The following is a 24,145-nucleotide window of genomic DNA, read 5'->3' as shown; positions in this document are numbered from 1 at the left end:
CAAAACCTTAGTTTGCATAAAGAAGGCAAGACCAAAATAAGTTTTTGTAGTTCCTTCGAAATCGATACTGGGAATAGTGAAAGGATTGATTCAAGAGAAGACAGGAGAAGGTAAGAGCTGAACAGTGAGTAGAAGAAGATTAGAGGAAGAGAAAAGAAGCGAAAAAGAAGTGTGCAATCAAATGAGGGTGAGAATTTATTTCTCTCCCCTATATTGATTTTCTGACATGTGGTATTAGGAATTACATACACCTCCCTAAGGAGGTAAAAGATTAAAAGTAAGAGTACAATACAAGACAACAAGATAATAAACCAGTACCCAAGGTACTTGATGTAATACTGAAATTGAGGAAGCTCAAAACAGTACCAGGGTAGGATCTTTTCTCAGAGAATAGGGAATTCTAGATATGGAGAATAGGATATTGCTAAAACTTGTTGAAAGATGAAAAAAAGATGGAACAATAAACAATAATATAACACCCGAGCTTCACACCGCAAGGTGGATCGACTGGATCAAACACCAACCTACCTTGATCAAACACAAGGGATTTCTTGATCAAACACAAGAGATTCTTGATCAAACACAAGAAGAGAGTTGCATAAGCAAACTTTGATTTCAAATTCTGAGTTGTCTTTTAATGCTTACAATTGATCCCTATTTATAGGACCAACTCAACAAAACATTACATACCCAACTTCCAACTAACAATAGTAGAAAGTCTTCACTTATTAAAGTTGGGGTAGGAAAGTCTTCACCTTCCAACTACTAAAGTTGGAAAAGTCACCACCTACCAACTACCAAAAGTAGAAAAATCCTCACCTCTTAAAGTTACAATGGAAAAGTCATCCCCCAACTACCAAAGGTGGAAAAGTCTTCATCCCCCACCTACCAAAGGTGGAAAAGTCTTCATCCCCCACCTACCAAAGGTGGAAAAGTCTTCATCCCCCAACTACCAAAGGTGGAAAAATCTTCATCCCCCACCTACCAAAGGTGGGAAAGTCTTCACCCATCATCACTTACAAAAGTGAATTGATCCCCCCATTTAGAAAAGTAAAAAGTAAAAGTAAAAGTAACTTCTAACCACTTAAATTGAACCGATATTGGACCAACATGGACCATGGTTCAATTGGAACTAAACTAAGACATAAAACATGAAAAAACTAAGTATGAAATTAATAAGCATCAACAAGGTAAGGCCACATGCTAGTTACTCTTGTTGGCCTTCTTCCTACGGATATAGGTCTTTGGCCTTCTTCCTACGGATGTAGGTCTTCAGATCTGCATCAGCTCCTCCCGACTTGAAAACATTCGTCTCCGACGAATGGGTGAAAGACATGTAACGCTCATATAAGTCAGGATCGAGTCGCTTGAAGTCATCAGCATGAATCCAAGTGCAATCAGTCCGTGGTCGTCCCTTCCATTTGACAAGAAAAGTGTGATAACCGGTGCCATGACGAGTGGTTTTGTAAGTATCATCCAAAACCTCTTCAATAACATCCTCAAGAGGTGGTGTAAGTTGGGGCAGCCTTAGCATTTGTTCCAGGTCACCATCATCTGAATGATGTCCCACATAAAGATGTAGGTCAGCTACATTGAAGACATCGCTTATGGTCATTTCCTCAGGTAATTCGAGCACATAAGCATTTGGTCCTATACGTTTCAGCACCTTATAAGGACCCATCTTCTTTGGATGGAGCTTTGTGTTAACACCAGGTTGGAACCTCTCAGGATTTATGCGAACCATAACCATGTCTCCTGGTTTAAACTCCACATAACGACGATGACGATCAGCTGTAGTCTTGTAGACATCATTACTTAAGGCAATACGTCGTCGCACGTTTGCATGCACCTCTGTGATGTGGCGCAAGAATTCATCAGCTTCAAGGCTGATTCGAGCCTGGGGTGGGAGTGGAACAAGATCAATTGGGCGTTGCGGCTGAATTCCAAGTAATATCTCAAATGGTGTGCGCCCCGTTGTCCTATTCACAGAGCTATTGTAGGCAAACTCAGCTATGTCAAGGATTGCTGGCCATGTCTTCTCATAATCTCGGACTAAGCACCTCAACAAGTTCCCCAAACTTCTATTAACAACCTCTGTCTGACCGTCAGTTTGTGGATGGAATGCAGTTGAAAACTGTAGCTTTGTGTTAGTTTTTAGCCACAATGTCTTCCAGAAATAGCTCATAAACTTGACGTCACGATCAGAGACAATAGTACTTGGCAGCCCATGCAGTCGAACAACCTCTTTAAAGAAGAGCTTTGCAATATGATAGGCATCAAAGGTCTTTCGACATGGCAAAAAGTGAGCCATCTTAGAGAAGCGATCCACTACAACCATGATGGAATCGTACCGTTCTCTTGTAGGTGGCAGCCCAAGTACAAAATCCATACTAATGTCGAGCCAAGGTGCATGAGGAACCGGTAGTGGGGAGTAGAGGCCTGTATTCTGCTTGGTCCCCTTAGCAAGTTGACAGACTCGACACCTTTTGATGACATGATCTACGTCTTTTGCAATGTGTGGCCAGTAGTACCGATCAGTCACCTGTATGATGGTCTTGTCCTTGCCGAAGTGGCCTCCCAAACCTCCTCCGTGTAACTCCTTTATGATGTGATGTCGTAGGGAGGAGTCTGGAATGCATAATCACGTTCCGAAGAACAAATAACCATTGTGGACAGAATATTTAGGGTGTTGCTCACCTTGCTGTAACTCTGCATATAGAACTCTGAAATCCTTATCAGACGCGTACTCATCTCGTATCTGATCAATACTAACGGCATGTGCTGAAAAAGTATTGATAGTGAGAACTTTTCGGCTTAAAGCATCAGCCACCGTGTTCTCTTTACCAGCCTTGTATTTCATAGCAAAGACGAACTCTTGTAGGTAAGCAACCCACTTTGCATGCTTCTGACTGATTGACTTCTGAGAATGGAGATGTTTGAGTGCTTCATGATCGGTGTAAAGAATAAATTCCTTACCAATAAGATAGTGTCTCCAATGGCGTAACACTTGGATGACAGCATAGAGCTCCAAATCGTAAGTCGAGTAGCGTCGCTTGGCATCGTTGAGTTTCTCGCTATAGAAAGCGATAGGGTGCCCTTCTTGTATCAGCACACCTCCCAACCCAATATGCGAAGCATCAGTTGCCACCTCAAATACACGATTAAAATCTGGCAGGCGTAATACTGGGGCCTCCGTCATCTTCTTCTTGATAAGATGGAGGGCTTTTGTCGCCGTTGTTGTCCACTCAAACTTGCCTTTACTCTGATTCATACATTCGGTAATAGGTGCCATGACTGCACTAAAATTTCGAATGAATCTCCTGTAAAATGAGGCTAGACCGTGGAAGCTACGGACTTCAGTGATTGTCTTCGGGGTAGGCCAGTTGGTGATGCTCTTGATCTTCTCAGGATCAGCTTCAACCCCCTTGGAGGAGACAATAAAACCAAGGAATACAACCTTGGGCAGCATAAAGGAACACTTCTTGAGATTAATGTATAGCTTCTCCATACGGAGCACCCTCAAGACTTGCTTCAAATGGTCGATGTGATCATCTGGATGCTTGCTGTAAACTAAGATATCATCAAAGTATACAACCAAAAATCGACCAATAAATGGACGAAGTACCTGTGTCATAACTCGCATGAATGTACTAGGTGCATTCGTCAGACCAAAAGGCATGACCTTCCACTCGAACAGTCCATCCTTGGTTTTGAAGGCGGTCTTCCATTCGTCTCCTGGCCGAATACGAATTTGATGGTAGCCGCTTCGAAGGTCCAATTTTGAAAAGACCTTTGCACCGGACAACATGTCTAGCATATCATCAAGTCGTGGTATGGGAAACCTATACTTAACCGTTATTTTGTTGATTGCTCTGCTGTCGACACACATACGCCATGAGCCATCCTTTTTTGGAGTAAGTAATGCTGGTACAGCACAAGGACTAAGGCTCTCAATGATAAACCCCTTCTTTAGTAGTTCATCAACTTGCCTTTTGAGCTCAGTGTGTTCTGTAGGACTGAGACGGTAAGCTGGAAGGTTGGGAAGCACAGAACCAGGTACCAAGTCAATAGCATGCTGAATATCGCGCATGGGAGGGAGCTTATTAGGTAGCTCGTCAGGTACTAAATCAGAAAAGTCTGTTAGAAGCTCTCTAATAGGCCGTGTGAGCTGAACTGTTGGTGGTGGAGTGACCTCTCTAGTAACCAGGGCTAATATCATGCCTGTATCATGGCTGGTTCGCTCAAACTGCTTTTGTGGAACAGCTAAGATCTTCTTCTGTGGAAGGACTAGCATCTTGTTGGTATCGGTGGTGGCTTTCTGGTTAGTCCTCAATGTCTGTCTCTTACGCATCTCCTCTGGTACATTGATTGGCTCAAGTATAGTGCGCTGCCCTTTAAAGGTAAATATGCACTGATTCTTCTTTCCGCCAGTGAGAACATCATTACATCACATACCTTTTCTTCATATCGAGAAAGTTGTAATGGAACAAAACATCGCTGATTGACCTCCAAAGTGTTGCCATTCAGTAGGGATACTTTGTAAGGCTGCGGGTGTTTCTCTACCTTCAAATGTGCTTTCTTCACAAACAACTCAGAGACAACATTAACGCAGCTGCCACTGTCAACTATCACCTGTACAGTGCGATCAGCTGAACGCATGCGGCTGTAAAATATGCATGTACGTCGCCAATCCTCGCCTTTGGTTTCAGCCACCAATATGCGAGAAACCACATGAATTCCATAGGAGTCATCTTCATTTGCTTCAGCCCCATCATAATAATCAACATTTTCGTCTTCTTCTTCCAATGGGATTGGAAAGATATGGGAATTATCTTCATCAGGAGTATCGTCAGCGTCAACCATCACTGCTACTTTGTGACGTGTAGGACAATTTTTGGCATAATGTCCCCTCTCCTGACAATGAAAGCATTGCACTGTGGCAGTGCTAGGCATAGGTGCTTTCCCCTTGTGATCAGCACGTGGAGAAGGTGTGGTACGTGGAGGATAAGAAGTAGGATTTTTTGCTGAAAAATTTTTTGTGATCTCTCTAGCTTGATATCCAAACCTTCTACCCGTAGGAGCTAGTAACTCCTCTGCATGTACTGCCTTCTCGAAGCATTCCCTGACATTGGATACATCTACTACGCCAATAGCACGATTTATATCAGATCTCAAACCCAAACGAAAGCGGGAAAGTACCTGTAATTCATTCTCCCTGATGCCAGTGCGTGAATAGAGTGAATCAAACTGCTCCATATACTCTGCAACGGACATACTCCCTTGACGAAGAGTATTCAGCTTGTCCTGCAGTTGTGATCTAAAGTGTCGTAGTAAGTATTTGGCACTAAGATCTTCTTTCATCTCTTCCCAAGTAATGGGAGCTCTACCACGATCTTCTAGATCCCTTTCTTCAGTTCTCCACCATTCGCGGGCTGAGCCAACTAGCTTAGTACGTGCTAGTCTCATCTTACGTGACTCAGACAACTCATACCAATCAAAATAGTCATCTAAAGCAGCCAACCAATCATAAAATACCTGTGGATCATGCTTTCCGTTGAACTCCTTTAATTCAAGCTTGACTTTTTGTGAATCATCAGTACGTCGACGGGGTGCTTCAAGATCACCATTGAAATAAGATCTTACATGCTCCTCAAAGGTAGGTGGTGCTGTAGGGGTTCTTTGTTGTGCCCTTTTAGCACTTCTCCTATGTTGACGATGCACAGCAGATTGTAGTTGATACCTGTCCTCCCTCTCGAATGGTACATTGCTGCCTTGTATTGGAGTAACACTTTGGTTCTCAAGTCGCAGTAACCTCTCACTAATAGTTTTTTGATCAGCAGAGAGTTGTTGAAACATTTCAATGACTTTTGCCATTGGATCAGGTGGAGGCGGCGGCCACTGTGACTCATTCTCTGCCATGCTCTGATACCAATTGATGTAATACTGAAATTGAGGAAGCTCAAAACAGTACCAGGGTAGGATCTTTTCTCAGAGAATAGGGAATTCTAGATATGGAGAATAGGATATTGCTAAAACTTGTTGAAAGATGAAAAAGATGGAACAATAAACAATAATATAACACCCGGGCTTCACACCGCAAGGTGGATCGACTGGATCAAACACCAACCTACCTTGATCAAACACAAGGGATTTCTTGAGCAAACACAAGAGATTCTTGATCAAACACAAGAAGAGAGTTGCATAAGCAAACTTTGTTTTAAATTCTGAGTTGTCCTTGAATGCTTACAATTGATCCCTATTTATAGGACCAACTCAACAAAACATTACATACCCAACCTCCAACTAACAATAGTAGAAAGTCTTCACTTATTAAAGTTGGGGTAGGAAAGTATTCACCTTCCAACTACTAAAGTTGAAAGAGCCTTCACCTACCAACTACCAAAAGTGGAAAAATCCTCACCTCTTAAAGTTACAATGGAAAAGTCATCCCCCAACTACCAAAGGTGGAAAAGTCTTCATCCCCCAACTACCAAAGGTGGAAAAATCTTCATCCCCCAACTACCAAAGGTGGAAAAGTCTTCACCCATCATCACTTACAAAAGTGAATTGATCCCCCCATTTAGAAAAGTAAAAGGTAAAAGTAAAAGTAACTTCTAACCACTTAAATTGAACCGATATTGGACCAACATGGACCATGGTTCAATTGGAACTAAACTAAGACATAAAACATGAAATAAAAACTAAGTATGAAATTAATAAGCATCAACAAGGTAAGGCCACATGCTAGTTACTCTTGTTGGCCTTCTTCCTACGGATGTAGGTCTTCAGATCTGCATCACTAAGTGAGTGAGAAGAAGGAGTTTGCATTGTGGATAGGAGAGATAAGGTGAAGATCAAACGAAGATTGGATAGATCTAGAGAGGACTTCAAGGGCCAAGGAGAATAGAAATGGGGAAAGAGGGCAGCCTTGTCAGATGCCAACAGAGAAGGGATAGTATCCCGTGGGGCTACCATTGACAAGGACAGAGAAGCGGATAGAGGAGATACATGAGTGGATCCAATGCACAAAAATCGGGGGGAAAGACATTTGAAGCAGGACTCTAGATATAAAATCTCACTTGATGGAGTCAAAAGCTTTATGAATGTCAATCTTAAGGAATGTGGTAGAGGAATAGGTTTCCGATCAAACCCATGAACAATTTTATAGCAAAGGATTATATTGTCGGTAATGCTTCTCCTAGCAATGAATGCCGATTGGTTGGGACTGACTAGGGAGTAAATCACAATCTAGATATGTTGGCTAGGATTTTGGCAGCAAACTTGTCGAGGAGGTTGTATTAGGAGATGGGTTCGAAATTCGACACCTCAGGGATTTTGGGAATGAGACAGAGGAAGGTGTGATTGATTCCTTTGATTTGATTAGTGTTGAATGGGGTAATGACTTAGTGTCTAATATGACACCAACCTCTTTACTTATAACAATGGAGAGAAGGTTCTAAAGAATTACAAAGACTATTAAACCCCTTAAGGTCCATTTGGTAACTGACACTTTCCCTAAAACCCATAAAACCCATTATTACAACACTCCCGCTCAAGTTAGTGCATAGATATCACATATGTCCAACTTGCAGATAATAGGATGAAACATCTTACTACTAAGACCTAGTAAATAAGGCCCATATCCAACTTCTCTTTGATGAAGTGTCGATCGATTTTCACATGCTTGGTTCGATCATGTCGGACAGGGTTGTGAGCAATGCTAATAACAAATTTGCTATCATAAAAGAGCTTCATAGGAGCAGTAGGAACAACCAAATCAATGAGAAGACCATGAAGCCATAGGAGTTCACAAATGCTATGTGCCATAGCACGGAACTCTGCTTCAGCACTTAAATGGGCAACCACAGTTTGCTTCTTGCTACGCAATGTAATAAGGTTACCAACAAAGGTGCAATAACCAGTAGTAGACCTGCGGTCATCAGGGGAACCTGCTCAATCCGCATTTGTGAAGGCCTCCACCCTAAGGTGATCATGAGAAGAAAAAAGGATGCCACGTCCTGGGGTAGACTTCAAGTACCGGAGAATACGCAACACAACTTCCATGTGAGTCGAGTAGGGATCATACATGTACTGACTAACCAGGCTGATGGCAAATGCTATGTCAGGGCGTGTATGAGAGATAAATTAACCACCCCACTAGTCTCTGATATCTCCCCTGATCTACCGGATCACCTTCCTTGCTACTCAGGTGACCATTAGCTTCAATAGGAGTGTCTGCCAGCTTACACCCCAACATGCCTGTCTCAGAGAGAAGATCAAGCATATGCTGACAAGTAGATCCCACGAGAAGACCTGGCAACTTCAATGTTGAGGAAGTAACGAAGTTGTCCTAGGTCTTTGATCTCGAGTTCCTCACTCAAGTATCTCTTGAGGCGAGAGATTTCTGCCAGATCATCAGCAGTAACAACAATATCATCTACATAGACTATTAGAATAACAATCTTCCCACCAGATCTCTTGATGAACAAAGTGTGGTCAACATTACTTTGAGAGTAACCTGTAGCAACCATAGCCTTATGGAAAAGCCCGAACCAAGCATGAGGGGATTGCTTCAGCCCATACAGAGCACGCTTCAGCTTGCATACCTTCCCTTGGGTTTTGGAGCAAGTGAACCTAGGAGGAATGTCCATAGACACTTTCTCCTCAAGTTCCCCATGAAGGAAGGCATTCTTCACATCTAACTGCTAGAGATCCCAATCTAAGTTGGTGGCACAAGCCAAGATATCACAATTGTGTTCATCTTAGCAACTGGAGCAAAATTCTCCTGGTAGTCAATCCCATAAATCTATGTGAAGCCTTTGGCAACAAGTCTGGCCTTGTACCTATCCACTGTACCATCAGCCTTCTGTTTTACTGTGAAGACCCATTTGCACCCAACTGTCTTTTTTTGTGACGGAAGACACACCAGATCCTATGTGTCATTCTTCTTCAGAGCTTGCATCTCTTCAACCATAGCTGCCTGCCATTGTGAGTCTGCACTCGCTTCTTGTCAGGTATAAGGAATGGACACGGAGGAAAGAGAAGACACAAAGCTATAGTAGGAAGGAGAGAGTGAGTCATAAGAAATAGTTTTAGCAATTGGATGTAAAGTACAAGACCTAATGCCTTTACGAACAGCAATAGGCAACTCAAGAGACTGATCAATAAAAGGAGAAGGAGAATTACCAGTGTTCAAGGGGACGAGATTTGGCTTGAGAGGAGACGACTGGCATGGTAGGGTAGATGCTGGATGTGTAGTTGTCTGAGTTTGCTCTCTGCAACTATACACACGAATCTCTGGCCGAGGCGCAGTAGGAGAAGTGGGACTGTCACTCTCCCCCTGAAACGAGATACTAGCAGGGATAGCAATTTCAAGAGACGGCGGCACATCTTTCACAATGGAAGGAGACTCCTTCTGAAGAGGTGTCGTAGTGCAGTATGACGCAGATTCGTGAAAGACAACATCCATCATCACAAACCAACACTGAGTAGGAGGATGAAAACACTGATAGCCTTTCTGAGTAGGAGCATATTCTAGAAAAATGCATCAGAGACCATGATGATCAAACTTTCCATGAGGATGATGATCGCGAGCATAGCAAACACTATTGAATACCTTTGGAGGAATAGGAAAAGCAGTGGAACCTTGGAGAAGATCCAGAGGGGAGCAGAAGGCATGGACTCGAGAAGGCATTCGGTTGATAAGAAAGGCAGCAGTGAGAATTGTGTCGCTCCAATACTGGGGAGGAACATGCATCTCAAACATAAAAGAGCGTGCTACCTCACAAAGGTGGCAATTCTTCTGCTCAATAACCCCATTATGAGCCAGAGTATCCACACAACTAGTCTGATGAATCATCCCATGATCGAAAAGGTAAGCTTGAAAGGACTCTTCAAAATATTCCTGGCCATTGTCGCTTCAAAGGATCTTAATAGTAGCACCGAACTGAGTGTAAACCATGCGGTGAAGCTGCTGAAAGCAGTAGAAGTTCTTGCCCTTGGTTCGCATCATATAAACCCAAGTAGTCCGAGAATGACAATCAATAAAAGAGACAAACCACCGATAACCATTAACAGACACATAGCGGGATGGACCCCAAATATCAGAATGTATCAATGAAAAAGGAGTGACACTTTTATTTTCAGAAATAGAATAAGTGATTCGAGTTTGTTTGGCCAAAACATATGCCTCACAAAAAAACTTATAATTTTTTAAGGAAGGAAAAACTCTTGCTAAAGTTCCCAAAGAGGGATGTCCCAACCGATGATGCCATTGCAGCAACTCAGAAATGGGAGGTGACGTAGAAGATGTCTGAAGAGCCTGATCAGAGACTAATGCCGAGTCATCATCAAGAAGATACAAACCACTACGTACCCTACCAGAGCCAATTGTTGCCCTTGTCACCAGATCTTGAAAAACACAATGAGATGGGAAAAATGTGACTTTTGTAATTAAGACTAGAAGTAAGACTACTAATGGACAAAAGGTTTGTGGGAAAAGAAGGAACATGCAATACAATAGAAAGGGATAAAGAAGGGGTATAACCAACAGAGCCCTTCCCCAGAATAGTGGAATAAGTCCCATTAGCCAATTTGACATTTTACCATTACCAAGACCAGTAGTGTATTGTGAAAAAAGAGGTCAGAAGCCCCAGAGTCTATAATCCAAGGGATAGAAGGGACAGACATAGTATGGTCACAAAAGGAAATACCTGACCCAGAAGGGGTGGAATGAGCAGAGCTCGCAATGGCAGGTGCAGGAGAGTCTGGACGTGTTAAGAGGCGCCGGAGGGCAATAAACTCGTCAAATGGTAACGAGGCTACTGAGGAGCTAAGAGCAGAGTCAGAGTCAGGGCTCTCAGTATGGTTGGCCTGCCCAGAAGTACCGGCATGACCCTTCCCTCACCTTTTTCCAGATGTATCAACAGGACGACCATGAAGCTTCCAGCAGTACTCCTTGGTGTGACGCTCCTTCCCACAGTAATCGCACTTCACTGGAGTTTTAGTCGACGAGACACCAGACTGTGGGGCTGCACTAAGGGACTGAGTGCCAGAAACAAGTGCAGATCTCTTAGTAGGAGTGGCAGCTTGTTGTGGAAGCATAGTGGTACGTCGACTGTCCTCAAGTTGGATCACAACATAGGCTTGATCCAAGGTAGGAAAGGGGTCACGACTCAAACCCTGGGACCGCAACTGATCAAATTTCACATTCAGACATGCCAGAAAGTCATAGACCTTGATTTTATCTTCTTGCTTCTAAAATTTGGTGACATCTTCAGCGGTGGAAGCAATATACTAATAAAAATCCAACTCAGTCCATAGTGACCACAACTCATAGTAGTACTGTGATAGAGTCAGCCTTCTCTGCCTCATATCACGAACCTTCTGGCGAAGCTCAAAGACCTGAGCATCATTCCTTGCCTGGGAATAGATATCCTGGACAGACTTCTAGATCTTAGCAGCGGAGCCAAGGAGGAGATAGCCACGCGAAAGTTGTGGCAACGTGGTGATGCAGATCTGAAGACCTACATCCGTAGGAAGAAGGCCAACAAGAGTAACTAGCATGTGGCCTTACCTTGTTGATGCTTATTAATTTCATACTTAGTTTTTTCATGTTTTATGTCTTAGTTTAGTTCCAATTGAACCATGGTCCATGTTGGTCCAATATCGGTTCAATTTAAGTGGTTAGAAGTTACTTTTACTTTTTACTTTTCTAAATGGGGGGATCAATTCACTTTTGTAAGTGATGATGGGTGAAGACTTTTCCACCTTTGGTAGTTGGGGGATGAAGATTTTTCCACCTTTGGTAGTTGGGGGATGAAGACTTTTCCACCTTTGGTAGTTGGGGGATGACTTTTCCATTGTAACTTTAAGAGGTGAGGATTTTTCCACTTTAGTAGTTGGAAGGTGAATACTTTCCTACCCCAACTTTAATAAGTGAAGACTTTCTACTATTGTTAGTTGGAAGTTGGGTATGTAATGTTTTGTTGAGTTGGTCCTATAAATAGGGATCAATTGTAAGCATTCAAGGACAACTCAGAATTTAAAACAAAGTTTGCTTATGCAACTCTCTTCTTGTGTTTGATCAAGAATCTCTTGTGTTTGCTCAAGAAATCCCTTGTGTTTGATCGAGGTAGGTTGGTGTTTGATCCAGTCGATCCACCTTGCGGTGTGAAGCCCGGGTGTTATATTATTGTTTATTGTTCCATCTTTTTCATCTTTCAACAAGTTTTAGCAATATCCTATTCTCCATATCTAGAATTCCCTATTCTCTGAGAAAAGATCCTACCCTGGTACTGTTTTGAGCTTCCTCAATTTCAGTATTACATCAATTGGTATCAGAGCATGGCAGAGAATGAGTCACAGTGGCCGCCGCCTCCACCTGATCCAATGGCAAAAGTCATTGAAATGTTTCAACAACTCTCTGCTGATCAAAAAACTATTAGTGAGAGGTTACTGCGACTTGAGAACCAAAGTGTTACTCCAATACAAGGCAGCAATGTACCATTCGAGAGGGAGGACAGGTATCAACTACAATCTGCTGTGCATCGTCAACATAGGAGAAGTGTTGAAAGGGCACAACAAAGAACCCCTACAGCACCACCTACCTTTGAGGAGCATGTAAGATCTTATTTCAATGGTGATCTTGAAGCACCCCGTCGACGTACTGATGATTCACAAAAAGTCAAGCTTGAATTAAAGGAGTTCAACGGAAAACATGATCCACAGGTATTTTATGATTGGTTGGCTGCTTTAGATGACTATTTTGATTGGTATGAGTTGTCTGAGTCACGTAAGATGAGACTAGCACGTACTAAGCTAGTTGGCTCAGCCCGCGAATGGTGGAGAACTGAAGAAAGGGATCTAGAAGATCGTGGTAGAGCTCCCATTACTTGGGAAGAGATGAAAGAAGATCTTAGTGCCAAATACTTACCACGACACTTTAGATCACAACTGCAGGACAAGCTGAATACTCTTCGTCAAGGGAGTATGTCCGTTGCAGAGTATATGGAGCAGTTTGATTCACTCTATTCACGCACTGGCATCAGGGAGAATGAATTACAGGTACTTTCCCGCTTTCGTTTGGGTTTGAGATCTGATATAAATCGTGCTATTGGCGTAGTAGATGTATCCAATGTCAGGGAATGCTTCGAGAAGGCAGTACATGCAGAGGAGTTACTAGCTCCTACGGGTAGAAGGTTTGGATATCAAGCTAGAGAGATCACAAAAAAATTTTCAGCAAAAAATCCTACTTCTTATCCTCCACGTACCACACCTTCTCCACGTGCTGATCACAAGGGAAAAGCACCTATGCCTAGCACTGCCACAGTGCAATGCTTTCATTGTCAGGAGAGGGGACATTATGCCAAAAATTGTCCTACACGTCACAAAGTAGCAGTGATGGTTGACGCTGACGATACTCCTGATGAAGATAATTCCCATATCTTTCCAATCCCATTGGAAGAAGAAGACGAAAATGTTGATTATTATGATGGGGCTGAAGCAAATGAAGATGACTCCTATGGAATTCATGTGGTTTCTCGCATATTGGTGGCTGAAACCAAAGGCGAGGATTGGCGACGTACATGCATATTTTACAGCCGCATGCGTTCAGCTAATCGCACTATACAGGTGATAGTTGACAGTGGCAGCTGCGTTAATGTTGTCTCTGAGTTGTTTGTGAAGAAAGCACATTTGAAGGTAGAGAAACACCCGCAGCCTTACAAAGTATCCCTACTGAATGGCAACACTTTGGAGGTCAATCAGCGATGTTTTGTTCCATTACAACTTTCTCGATATGAAGAAAAGGTATGGTGTGATGTTATTCCTATGAAGCTAACTGATGTTCTTTTAGGGAGACCATGGATGTATGATAATGATGTTCTCACTGGCGGAAAGAAGAATCAGTGCATATTTACCTTTAAAGGGCAACGCACTATACTTGAGCCTATCAATGTACCAGAGGAGATGCGTAAGAGACAGACATTGAGGACTAACCAGAAAGCCACCACCGAAACCAACAAGATGCTAGTCCTTCCACAGAAGAAGATCTTAGCTGTTCCACAAAAGCAGTTTGAGCGAACCAGCCATGATACAGGCATGATATTAGCCCTGGTTACTAGAGAGGTCACTCCACCACCAACAGTTCAGCTCACACGTCCTATTAGAGAGCTTCTAACAGACTTTTCTGATTTAGTACCTGACGAGCTACCTAATAAGCTCCCTCCCATGCGCGATATTCAGCATGCTATTGACTTGGTACCTGGTTCTGTGCTTCCCAACCTTCCAGCTTACCTTCTCAGTCCTACAGAACACACTGAGCTCAAAAGGCAAGTTGATGAACTACTAAAGAAGGGGTTTATCATTGAGAGCCTTAGTCCTTGTGCTGTACCAGCATTACTTACTCCAAAAAAGGATAGCTCATGGCGTATGTGTGTCGACAGCAGAGCAATCAACAAAATAACGGTTAAGTATAGGTTTCCCATACCACGACTTGATGATATGCTAGACATGTTGTCCGGTGCAAAGGTCTTTTCAAAATTGGACCTTCGAAGCGGCTACCATCAAATTCGTATTCGGCCAGGAGACGAATGGAAGACCGCCTTCAAAACCAAGGATGGACTGTTCGAGTGGAAGGTCATGCCCTTTGGTCTGACGAATGCACCTAGTACATTCATGCGAGTTATGACACAGGTACTTCGTCCATTTATTGGTCGATTTTTGGTTGTATACTTTGATGATATCTTAGTTTACAGCAAGCATCCAGATGATCACATCGACCATTTGAAGCAAGTCTTGAGGGTGCTCCGTATGGAGAAGCTATACATTAATCTCAAGAAGTGTTCCTTTATGCTGCCCAAGGTTGTATTCCTTGGTTTTATTGTCTCCTCCAAGCGGGTTGAAGCTGATCCTGAGAAGATCAAGAGCATCACCAACTGGCCTACCCCGAAGACAATCACTGAAGTCCGTAGCTTCCACGGTCTAGCCTCATTTTACAGGAGATTCATTCGAAATTTTAGTGCAGCCATGGCACCTATTACCGAATGTATGAAGCAGAGTAAAGGCAAGTTTGAGTGGACAACAGCGGCGACAAAAGCCCTCCATCTTATCAAGAAGAAGATGACGGAGGCCCCGGTATTACGCCTGCCAGATTTTAATCGTGTATTTGAGGTGGCAACTGATGCTTCGCATATTGGGTTGGGAGGTGTGCTGATACAAGAAGGGTACCCTATCGCTTTCTATAGCGAGAAACTCAACGATGCCAAGCGACGCTACTCGACTTACGATTTGGAGCTCTATGCTGTCATCCAAGTGTTACGCCATTGGAGACACTATCTTATTGGTAAGGAATTTATTCTTTACACCGATCATGAAGCACTCAAACATCTCCATTCTCAGAAGTCAATCAGTCAGAAGCATGCAAAGTGGGTTGCTTACCTACAAGAGTTCGTCTTTGCGATGAAATACAAGGCTGGTAAAGAGAACACGGTGGCTGATGCTTTAAGCCGAAAAGTTCTCACTATCAATACTTTTTCAGCACATGCCGTTAGTATTGATCAGATACGAGATGAGTACGCGTCTGATAAGGATTTCAGAGTTCTATATGCAGAGTTACAGCAAGGTGAGCAACACCCTAAATATTCTGTCCACAATGGTTATTTGTTCTTCGGAACGCGATTATGCATTCCAGACTCCTCCCTACGACATCACATCATAAGGGAGTTACACGGAGGAGGTTTGGGAGGCCACTTCGGCAAGGACAAGACCATCATACAGGTGACTGATCGGTACTACTGGCCACACATTGCAAAAGACGTAGATCATGTCATCAAAAGGTGTCGAGTCTGTCAACTTTCTAAGGGGACCAAGCAGAATACAGGCCTCTACTCCCCACTACCGGTTCCTCATGCACCTTGGCTTGACATTAGTATGGATTTTGTACTTGGGCTGCCACCTACAAGAGAACGGTACGATTCCATCATGGTTGTAGTGGATCGCTTCTCTAAGATGGCTCACTTTTTGCCATGTCGAAAGACCTTTGATGCCTATCATATTGCAAAGCTCTTCTTTAAAGAGGTTGTTCGACTGCATGGGCTGCCAAGTACTATTGTCTCTGATCGTGACGTCAAGTTTATGAGCTATTTCTGGAAGACATTGTGGCTAAAAACTAACACAAAGCTACAGTTTTCAACTGCATTCCATCCACAAACTGACGGTCAGACAGAGGTTATTAATAGAAGTTTGGGGAACTTGTTGAGGTGCTTAGTCCGAGATTATGAGAAGACATGGCCAGCAATCCTTGACATAGCTGAGTTTGCCTACAATAGCTCTGTGAACAGGACAACGGGGCGCACACCATTTGAGATATTACTTGGAATTCAGCCGCAACGCCCAATTGATCTTGTTCCACTCCCACCCCAGGCTTGAATCAGCCTTGAAGCTGATGAATTCTTGCGCCACATCACAGAGGTGCATGCAAACGTGCGACGACGTATTGCCTTAAGTAATGATGTCTACAAGACTACAGCTGATCGTCATCGTCGTTATGTGGAGTTTAAACCAGGAGACATGGTTATGGTTCGCATAAATCCTGAGAGGTTCCAACCTGGTGTTAACACAAAGCTCCATCCAAAGAAGATGGGTCCTTATAAGGTGCTGAAACGTATAGGACCAAATGCTTATGTGCTCGAATTACCTGAGGAAATGACCATAAGCGATGTCTTCAATGTAGCTGACCTACATCTTTATGTGGGACATCATTCAGATGATGGTGACCTGGAACAAATGCTAAGGCTGCCCCAACTTACACCACCTCTTGAAGATGTTATTGAAGAGGTTTTGGATGATACTTACAAAACCACTCGTCGTGGCACCGGTTATCACACTTTTCTTGTCAAATGGAAGGGACGACCACGGACTGATTGCACTTGGATTCATGATGATGACTTCAAGCGACTCGATCCTGACTTATATGAGCGTTACATGTCTTTCACCCATTCGTCGACGACGAATGTTTTCAAGTCGGGAGGAGCTGATGCAGATCTGAAGACCTACATCCGTAGGAGGAAGAAGGCCAACAAGAGTAACTAGCATGTGGCCTTACCTTGTTGATGCTTATTAATTTCATACTTAGTTTTTATTTCATGTTTTATGTCTTAGTTTAGTTTCAATTGAACCATGGTCCATGTTGGTCCAATATCGGTTCAATTTAAGTGGTTAGAAGTTACTTTTACTTTTACTTTTTACTTTTCTAAATTGGGGAATCAATTCACTTTTGTAAGTGATGATGGGTGAAGACTTTTCCACCACCTTTGGTAGTTGGGGGATGAAGATTTTTCCACCTTTGGTAGTTGGGGGATGAAAACTTTTCCACCTTTGGTAGTTGGGGGATGACTTTTCCATTGTAACTTTAAGAGGTGAGGATTTTTCCACTTTTGGTAGTTGGTAGGTGAAGGCTCTTTCAACTTTAGTAGTTGGAAGGTGAATACTTTCCTACCCCAACTTTAATAAGTGAAGACTTTCTACTATTGTTAGTTGGAAGTTGGGTATGTAATGTTTTGTTGAGTTGGTCCTATAAATAGGGATCAATTGTAAGCATTCAAGGACAACTTAGAATTTAAAACAAAGTTTGCTTATGCAACTCTCTTCTTGTGTTTGATCAAGAATCTCTTGTGTTTGCTCAAGAAATCCCTTGTGTTTGATCAAGGTAGGTTGGTGTTTGATCCAGTCGATCCACCTTGCGGTGTGAAGCCCGGGTGTTATATTATTGTTTATTGTTCCATCTTTTTCATCTTTCAACAAGTTTTAGCAATATCCTATTCTCCATATCTAGAATTCCCTATTCTCTGAGAAAAGATCCTACCCTGGTACTGTTTTGAGCTTCCTCAATTTCAGTATTACATCACAAGGTGGAGATTGTTAAATAGTTGGTGTCTTGTACTATTTGGACTACTTTGTAGGCTGCCTATGAAAGGGGGCTTAAGGGTTAGAGGGTTTACATGGGGGTAATTCAAGAAAATTTGTATCTCTTTGTTTCCCTATGAATTGTTGCAATGGGGTGTTACTAGGGTTACTCGGAATTCTTTGTAAACACAAGGAGGCATGAGGAAGAGAGCATATAACCCTTTCTCCATTGTTAGTGAAAACTGCTCTCATCTCTCTGTGGATTTAGGCAGTTTGTCGAACCATGTAAATCCTTGCATTGTGGTTGTGTGATTATTTCTTCATTTTGTTTTGTTACGTTTTCTGCATCATGGATGGGATTTCTTTTCTAAAATAACAACCACGTATAGGGTGAAACTACATCAGAAGTAAATAGAAGGGTTAACAAATCCCAACCACCTAAACAGGCTAACCAACAGTATGCTACCCAATAATGACCATACATCTCGCATTTGGGAGTCAGATTTGGAACAGTGTTATGGTGCATACAGTGTTAAAATCACAATAGTAGTGTGACGAATATTAAAAATTTAGGAAAGAGTATCCACAAATCAACTGCTAGAAGAAAAATGTGCACTTTGATAATGCTACAAACTTATTATTTTGCATGAGTGAAAGTCAGGAACCAGAGTTTCTGGCATGCTTTTTTTAACTATCATTTTTATACCTTCCCACTTACTGAAATCTTATCTATTGGCCATTTATTGCATTGAGATGCCATCTTAACCATTATCTATAGAATTGAGAGAAACAAAATAGTTCCATCTCTGTCTTCTGATAATCTACCTTTATGTGTATGGCTAATAAAGACAGAAACTTGACATATTAGTGGCAGCTGTTTACATATTCCATGTTTAATTGGAATCATGAGGTTAATTGAGTCATCCACTTTCAAGAGCCAAGTATCAAACAAAAAAAATACCCCCTCCCCTCCAGGGGCAACAAGACTTGATTTTTTAAATTTTGGTACTGGTGAAACTATCAAATTTTTAATATCATTCTCAATGGTATGAAATATGATTGAAGGATTTCAAAGCTGTAAAGCATGAAACAAAGAAATACATAGACTGAAGTCACTGAACCATGAAACTACAACAAGTTGGAGGTAGAAGAGCCACTAACCTTGGTTGAGAAGCCTGCTGCAAAGTGGCAGAACTTGCATAAATGGTCCCAGTTTCTGCCTCTCTGCCAACAATTCAGCCAAATATCTTCCATTGCTGTACGAATCATTTGCAAAACCACAAATTATAGCATTAGGGCACACATCAAATTACCAACAAGCTTAGTGCTTAGTTAAATAATTTTCTAACACTCCCTGAAGGAAATAAATCTCTAAAACGAGTGAGTGTAAGGGAGACAAGCAGGCAAAAAAAAACAGTAAGTGCATCCATATTCTGTTAATATACAAAACATGATCATAATGCAAATCATAACAAGAAGACCATCATTCAAGAAACAAAACAAATAAAAAGAAAAATACCATGAGGTATGGAAATACCAAACGCTACTATATACTAGGTCTCAAATGTTTCACAAAGTAATACTGAACTAAATCAACAAACAAAGCACAATTGTGCATAAAACTTATGGCATCAGCATGATACAATTAGAATTATATCAATAGTTGTAGTAGAAGAAACAGCACAAAAAAAAAATCCACTTGTACTACTAAATACTAATGGTATAAATAAGAAGAATAGTATCAAACTAAAAGGGACACTAAAAACAACAGTGCAGGTGATCTAGTAGGAAATTGAACTGATTAAGACAACGTCCAAATGACACCTGCAGTAGTCACCAGAAGGGGGAAAAAAAAAACTAACATATGGACCAGAACAAAATGCCACGAGTACCTACACGTACCAAAACCCTGTTCCCTGAGTTCTGTTTACAGTTTCTGAAAATCAGATGATTTAGAAATAATTTTAAAACGTCTGGCTTGAGATCAGCAGTCCAAAAACATACCAACACAGTCCCCTTTTAGACAATCAGAACAGAAATGAAAAAGATACTTCTAATACATACATAACCCCTATTAAGGGGAAATAAATCAGAACCAGGTTTCTCAATCACCCAAAAACCCTCATAAACCCATGACCCAGATCATAAAACCTAAATCAAAATCAAAACAAGCACATAAGCAATCACATTGCTTACTAGCAAAAACCCATCAAAATAGTACCCAGAAAATAAAAAACATATTTGCAAGACGAGAAAATGAAAGATAATTGAACTGACCTTTCTCGATCTAAAGAAGCAGAAGAAGGCCTGTGAGGAGAAGCATGGACGCCAGAAGGAGAGTATTGGAAATAACTTCCAGGTGGGATTCTATCGCCCATCGTATACAGTACTTAAAAAAGAGTAGAAACAACCAAGTCGTCTATCGTCTATCCTTCTATGCCGATTCTTCGTCTTCTCTTCCTATTGAAGAGAAAGAAAGCGACTTTGCAGATTATCAAATCTGGGTATATTGAAACAACCCAAGAAAAATCAATATAATCACTGGAAAGATACAGAGAGAGCTAAGAGCCAGACACCCAACCCAACCCCTCTTATTAGACTGTCTCGGGGGTTGAGAGACAGGGAGAGACAGAAAGCTCTCTAGGGTTCTTGCTTTGCCGTACTTATACTCCAAAAATCATTGAATTGAACTTTCATTTAAAAATAAAAATAAAATAAAATAAAAATTTTGAATTGCCCCTTCTCTTTCAAATGTTATGATTAACATGAATAATATCTTTGGTTTCTGTCCAATCTAATCCCCAAGGCTTAAGTGTTGTCGAGCGTACAGAAGAGTCAATACGCATCTCTATCCACGCCTACATCATTCAGATCCTCTCCAACCATTGGGATGCTCAGCGATGACTGAGAATATCTAGGCACACATCTCAACACATGGTTGTGTATTTTCAAGTCCTTTCAACCATTGGATGTGCACTTAGTCCCACCATACTTGCATAGAAATTCCGATCTGACTCCTCTCTTGAGCGGTGATCGCTTAGATAGCTATGGTTGGTTAACCATAGTGATCGACACATGTCCAAACGGTGATCCAACGATTGTGCTTTTATTGATCAAAAAAGAGGCATCGCATCGAGAATTATTGGATCATCACTTGGACACATGTCGATCGCCTAGGTAGGCAAGACCTGGGTGATCACCACTCGAGAGAAGATCTCAATCCCAAAAATTCATACCTTCTTCAGTGCAGTTGGCCGTCCAAGGCACATCCACAGATTGAGTGTCTCTTGAGTAAATTCACATTCCAAAGGATTCTTCGTCGTCGAATGTGCATTAAATGCCCAGTTATGCTTGAGAGGATCTGTGTCCCACGCATAGAGGCCCTGGACCCACAAACACTTTGATCAACGACCTCCAAAGAGTGTGGGTGAGAGAGAGATGCTATTCGGTTATAGATAGAGAACAAGATCCATGAAAATATTTCTGAAGACCCTACTATAAACGGTTAGATTGGAATCTTCTATTTTGGATATTCTACCTCTCTTTAGCCATGTGGACCCACACTACCTAATTGGCGATATTTAATTGCAATCGATATTTAAATGGAATCAAAGAAACATTAAAGATTAAACCCCATGTGATATGCACAGGGATTCAAGTATTTAATTAAATAGGAAAAGAAATACCATTTTATTCAAACTTATAAAAGAAAATCCATGTGATGCACTGGGGATTGGAGATACATATTGAGAATGAAAGTAAGAAAGAATAATTTTTGGGAATAAGATCCCTGCTAGGTTGTGGTGTATGCACCCAAACATAGAGAGAGGTAAAATGATGACCTCACCTTATGAAGTATAAAAACTCATTCTTGTTGGTGCTTCCGACAATGATGCAAAACTAAATGATCGGTAAGTGATCCTCTTCCTATAATCAATTTTCATAGGTTATATTTTGTCTTTATCTTTCATAATAAATATGGTATAAATAACTCATGATATATGAATTTAACATAATCATTACTTAAAATAAATTTTTAATAAATATTTTGAGGAGAGCAAATATAAATATGTCGAAAAATGAACATCTAGATATTTGAATTAAAGGTTGTATTAGGGGTATTGCTTTTGTAAGATAAGTTCTTGTAATTACATTTGTTTTTTAAATAATTAATTTCCTTTGGGCTCATTAGTTTCAAAAAAAGTAAGGTATTTTAAAAAGGCACACATAAGAGAAATCTTGAATGAAAATGAAAATGAAATTTAACTCTAGTTCCTTTAGAAATGTTAATCTTTTTGACTTCAGAAAAAAGAACTGATTCACATCATCTTGACTTAGTTTTGCTTCCTCTATTTTATTTTTATTTTTTGACAATACCTAATCAAGTTATTTTCTTTTCCGTCTCAAATATAACGCTATTGTTGTATAGTTTATTCATGAGGTAACTTGTCAATTCCAATAAGTGACTTATGTCCGTTTTAGCCCAAATATGCGTAGCATGATTAGGAGAAGATATACTTCATAATTGGGAAGCAAGGCTACAAGAATAGATTAACATTGTTTGGAGGTCCTTTTTTTATTTGAAGATCTAAAATGTAAGTCTTTAACCAAGCTTCATTGCAAATTTGTTTCATTCTGAACTAATAAGTTGGAATTGAAAACTTTGTCTCACACAAACTGCACAGCGGTAATAAAAACTATTTTGTATTTCTTCTTGTCTTTGATTTAATGATCTTGGCTCTATTGTTCTTATAGAGTTCCATCATCTTTACCTCAAAGTTTGGGTAGATTTGTATGTAATCAAAAGATTTGGGAGGCTTAGGTTTTGAAGATTTTAATGAAACCAACAATTTTATTGTCACAAAGCTATTGGACCAAATGGTTCATGAGCTTTAGTGTTTAAAGGGAAATATTTTTGGATTTTTTAGATCAACTTCCCCAGTCGTTTGCCGAAATTACATAATCCCCCTGAAAATCAAAAAATTACATTTAAGCCCTCAAAGTTGACACCATTAGCATTTTATTTGGATTAAGCCGTTAAGTTCATTGAAAATTTTTGAAAACCCGAAATTGCCCTTTTTATCTTCAACCCAAAAACTCACACTTACATTTGCTTTTGTTCGCATCCGGCAAAAGCTCCTCGGACATACTTTGCGTTCGTTGCCGGTGAAGTATTCTCTGTAGGCGACGAGCGAGAGATGAAGAAAGCGATCACCATCACCTAGACGAAAACATGGAGGAAAAGGATGAAGGAACCGAGAGGGAAGAAGTTCATTACAGCTAATGGGGTAACCATTACAGTACCTTGAGCTTCGATTCCAAATCCGACAACGAAGAGGACTAGAGAGACCGAGATGAGAGATTAGAGATTGGTTCTAGTTCGAATTTTGGATATTCATTTCACACTGAGACCACGGCGAAGCCGAATTATACACCAATGGGGAATTTTGAGAATCTGATGATGCTGGATCGTCAGTTAGTTGGAATGTTGGTGGCAGTGAAGAGATCTCAGACATGAAAAAGGGTCTTCCTTGTAATTCTGGCAGGTCGAGCTTAAGGGACTAAAAGGGTATGGAGTTGCCCAAAATGGATTTCACTTCCTTCAGCTTCTTTGCGTTTCTAGTGACGAAGGTTATCGAACGCGTCAATACGGCACCTGATGCCGCTGCCATCCTCACCGCCATCTCTCTCGTCCCGAGAGTCCTCTTAAGATCAGTAGATTCATTTGCTTTGCTTGATGAACCCTAAATTTAACTTACTCTTCAACTGTCTGAAACTTTGATCGAGCTGAGCTTTTCTCGTCTCTAGTAGTTCAGATACCGAATCACCAGCATTAGCAGCTTTCTCTAACTTTATGCTACTGAATATTAACATCAAAAGCATATAGAGAACTTTGAAAAAAAAGTTGTTTGACTCCTAAATAATGATGGAGAGTTCATATTCATACTCATGTATTTGCTTTTACTTAATGGAGCTTTTTGATACTAATTAAAAAAAAAAAAAAAAAAAAATCTACTGATCTGAAATTTGAGTTTTTTGTGATAGCCCAAGCATTAGAGAGGATCTGGACTTGGATCCGGAGATCCAGATCCCTATCGTTTCTTAGAGGGAAGCTTGAAGAAGATAAAGAAGAAGAATGGATTGATTTTGTCTTTTTACATTCTAAAACTAACACTAGTCTAACAGTGTCAACTTCGTGGGTTTAAATGTAATTTTTTTATTTTCAAGGGGGGATTATGTA

The 24,145-nt window shown here is 41.1% G+C and overlaps 1 protein-coding gene and 1 long non-coding RNA gene across 2 annotated transcripts; both read right to left on the bottom strand.

Annotated features, from left to right (window-relative positions):
- Nucleotides 1-1,228: 1,228 nt before the first annotated feature.
- Nucleotides 1,229-9,469, bottom strand: LOC122066193. Its single transcript, XM_042630020.1, has 5 exons — nt 9,187-9,469; nt 7,705-7,949; nt 4,456-5,922; nt 2,698-4,387; nt 1,229-2,628 (listed from the first exon to the last, which is right to left on the bottom strand). The coding sequence occupies exons 1-5, from the start codon at nt 9,467-9,469 to the stop codon at nt 1,229-1,231; spliced, it is 5,085 nt and encodes a 1,694-aa protein (XP_042485954.1).
- An 8,763-nt stretch (nt 9,470-18,232) lies between these two features.
- On the bottom strand, nt 18,233-20,679 carry LOC122066194. Its single transcript, XR_006136275.1, has 2 exons — nt 20,182-20,679; nt 18,233-19,160 (listed from the first exon to the last, which is right to left on the bottom strand). It is a non-coding gene; the product is annotated as an uncharacterized LOC122066194 (long non-coding RNA).
- Nucleotides 20,680-24,145: the final 3,466 nt, after the last annotated feature.

This window comes from Macadamia integrifolia, unplaced genomic scaffold, assembly GCF_013358625.1.
Source record: "Macadamia integrifolia cultivar HAES 741 unplaced genomic scaffold, SCU_Mint_v3 scaffold2286, whole genome shotgun sequence".
NCBI classification, from domain to species: Eukaryota; Viridiplantae; Streptophyta; class Magnoliopsida; order Proteales; family Proteaceae; genus Macadamia; species Macadamia integrifolia.
This window is presented reverse-complemented; position numbering and strand designations above follow the sequence as displayed.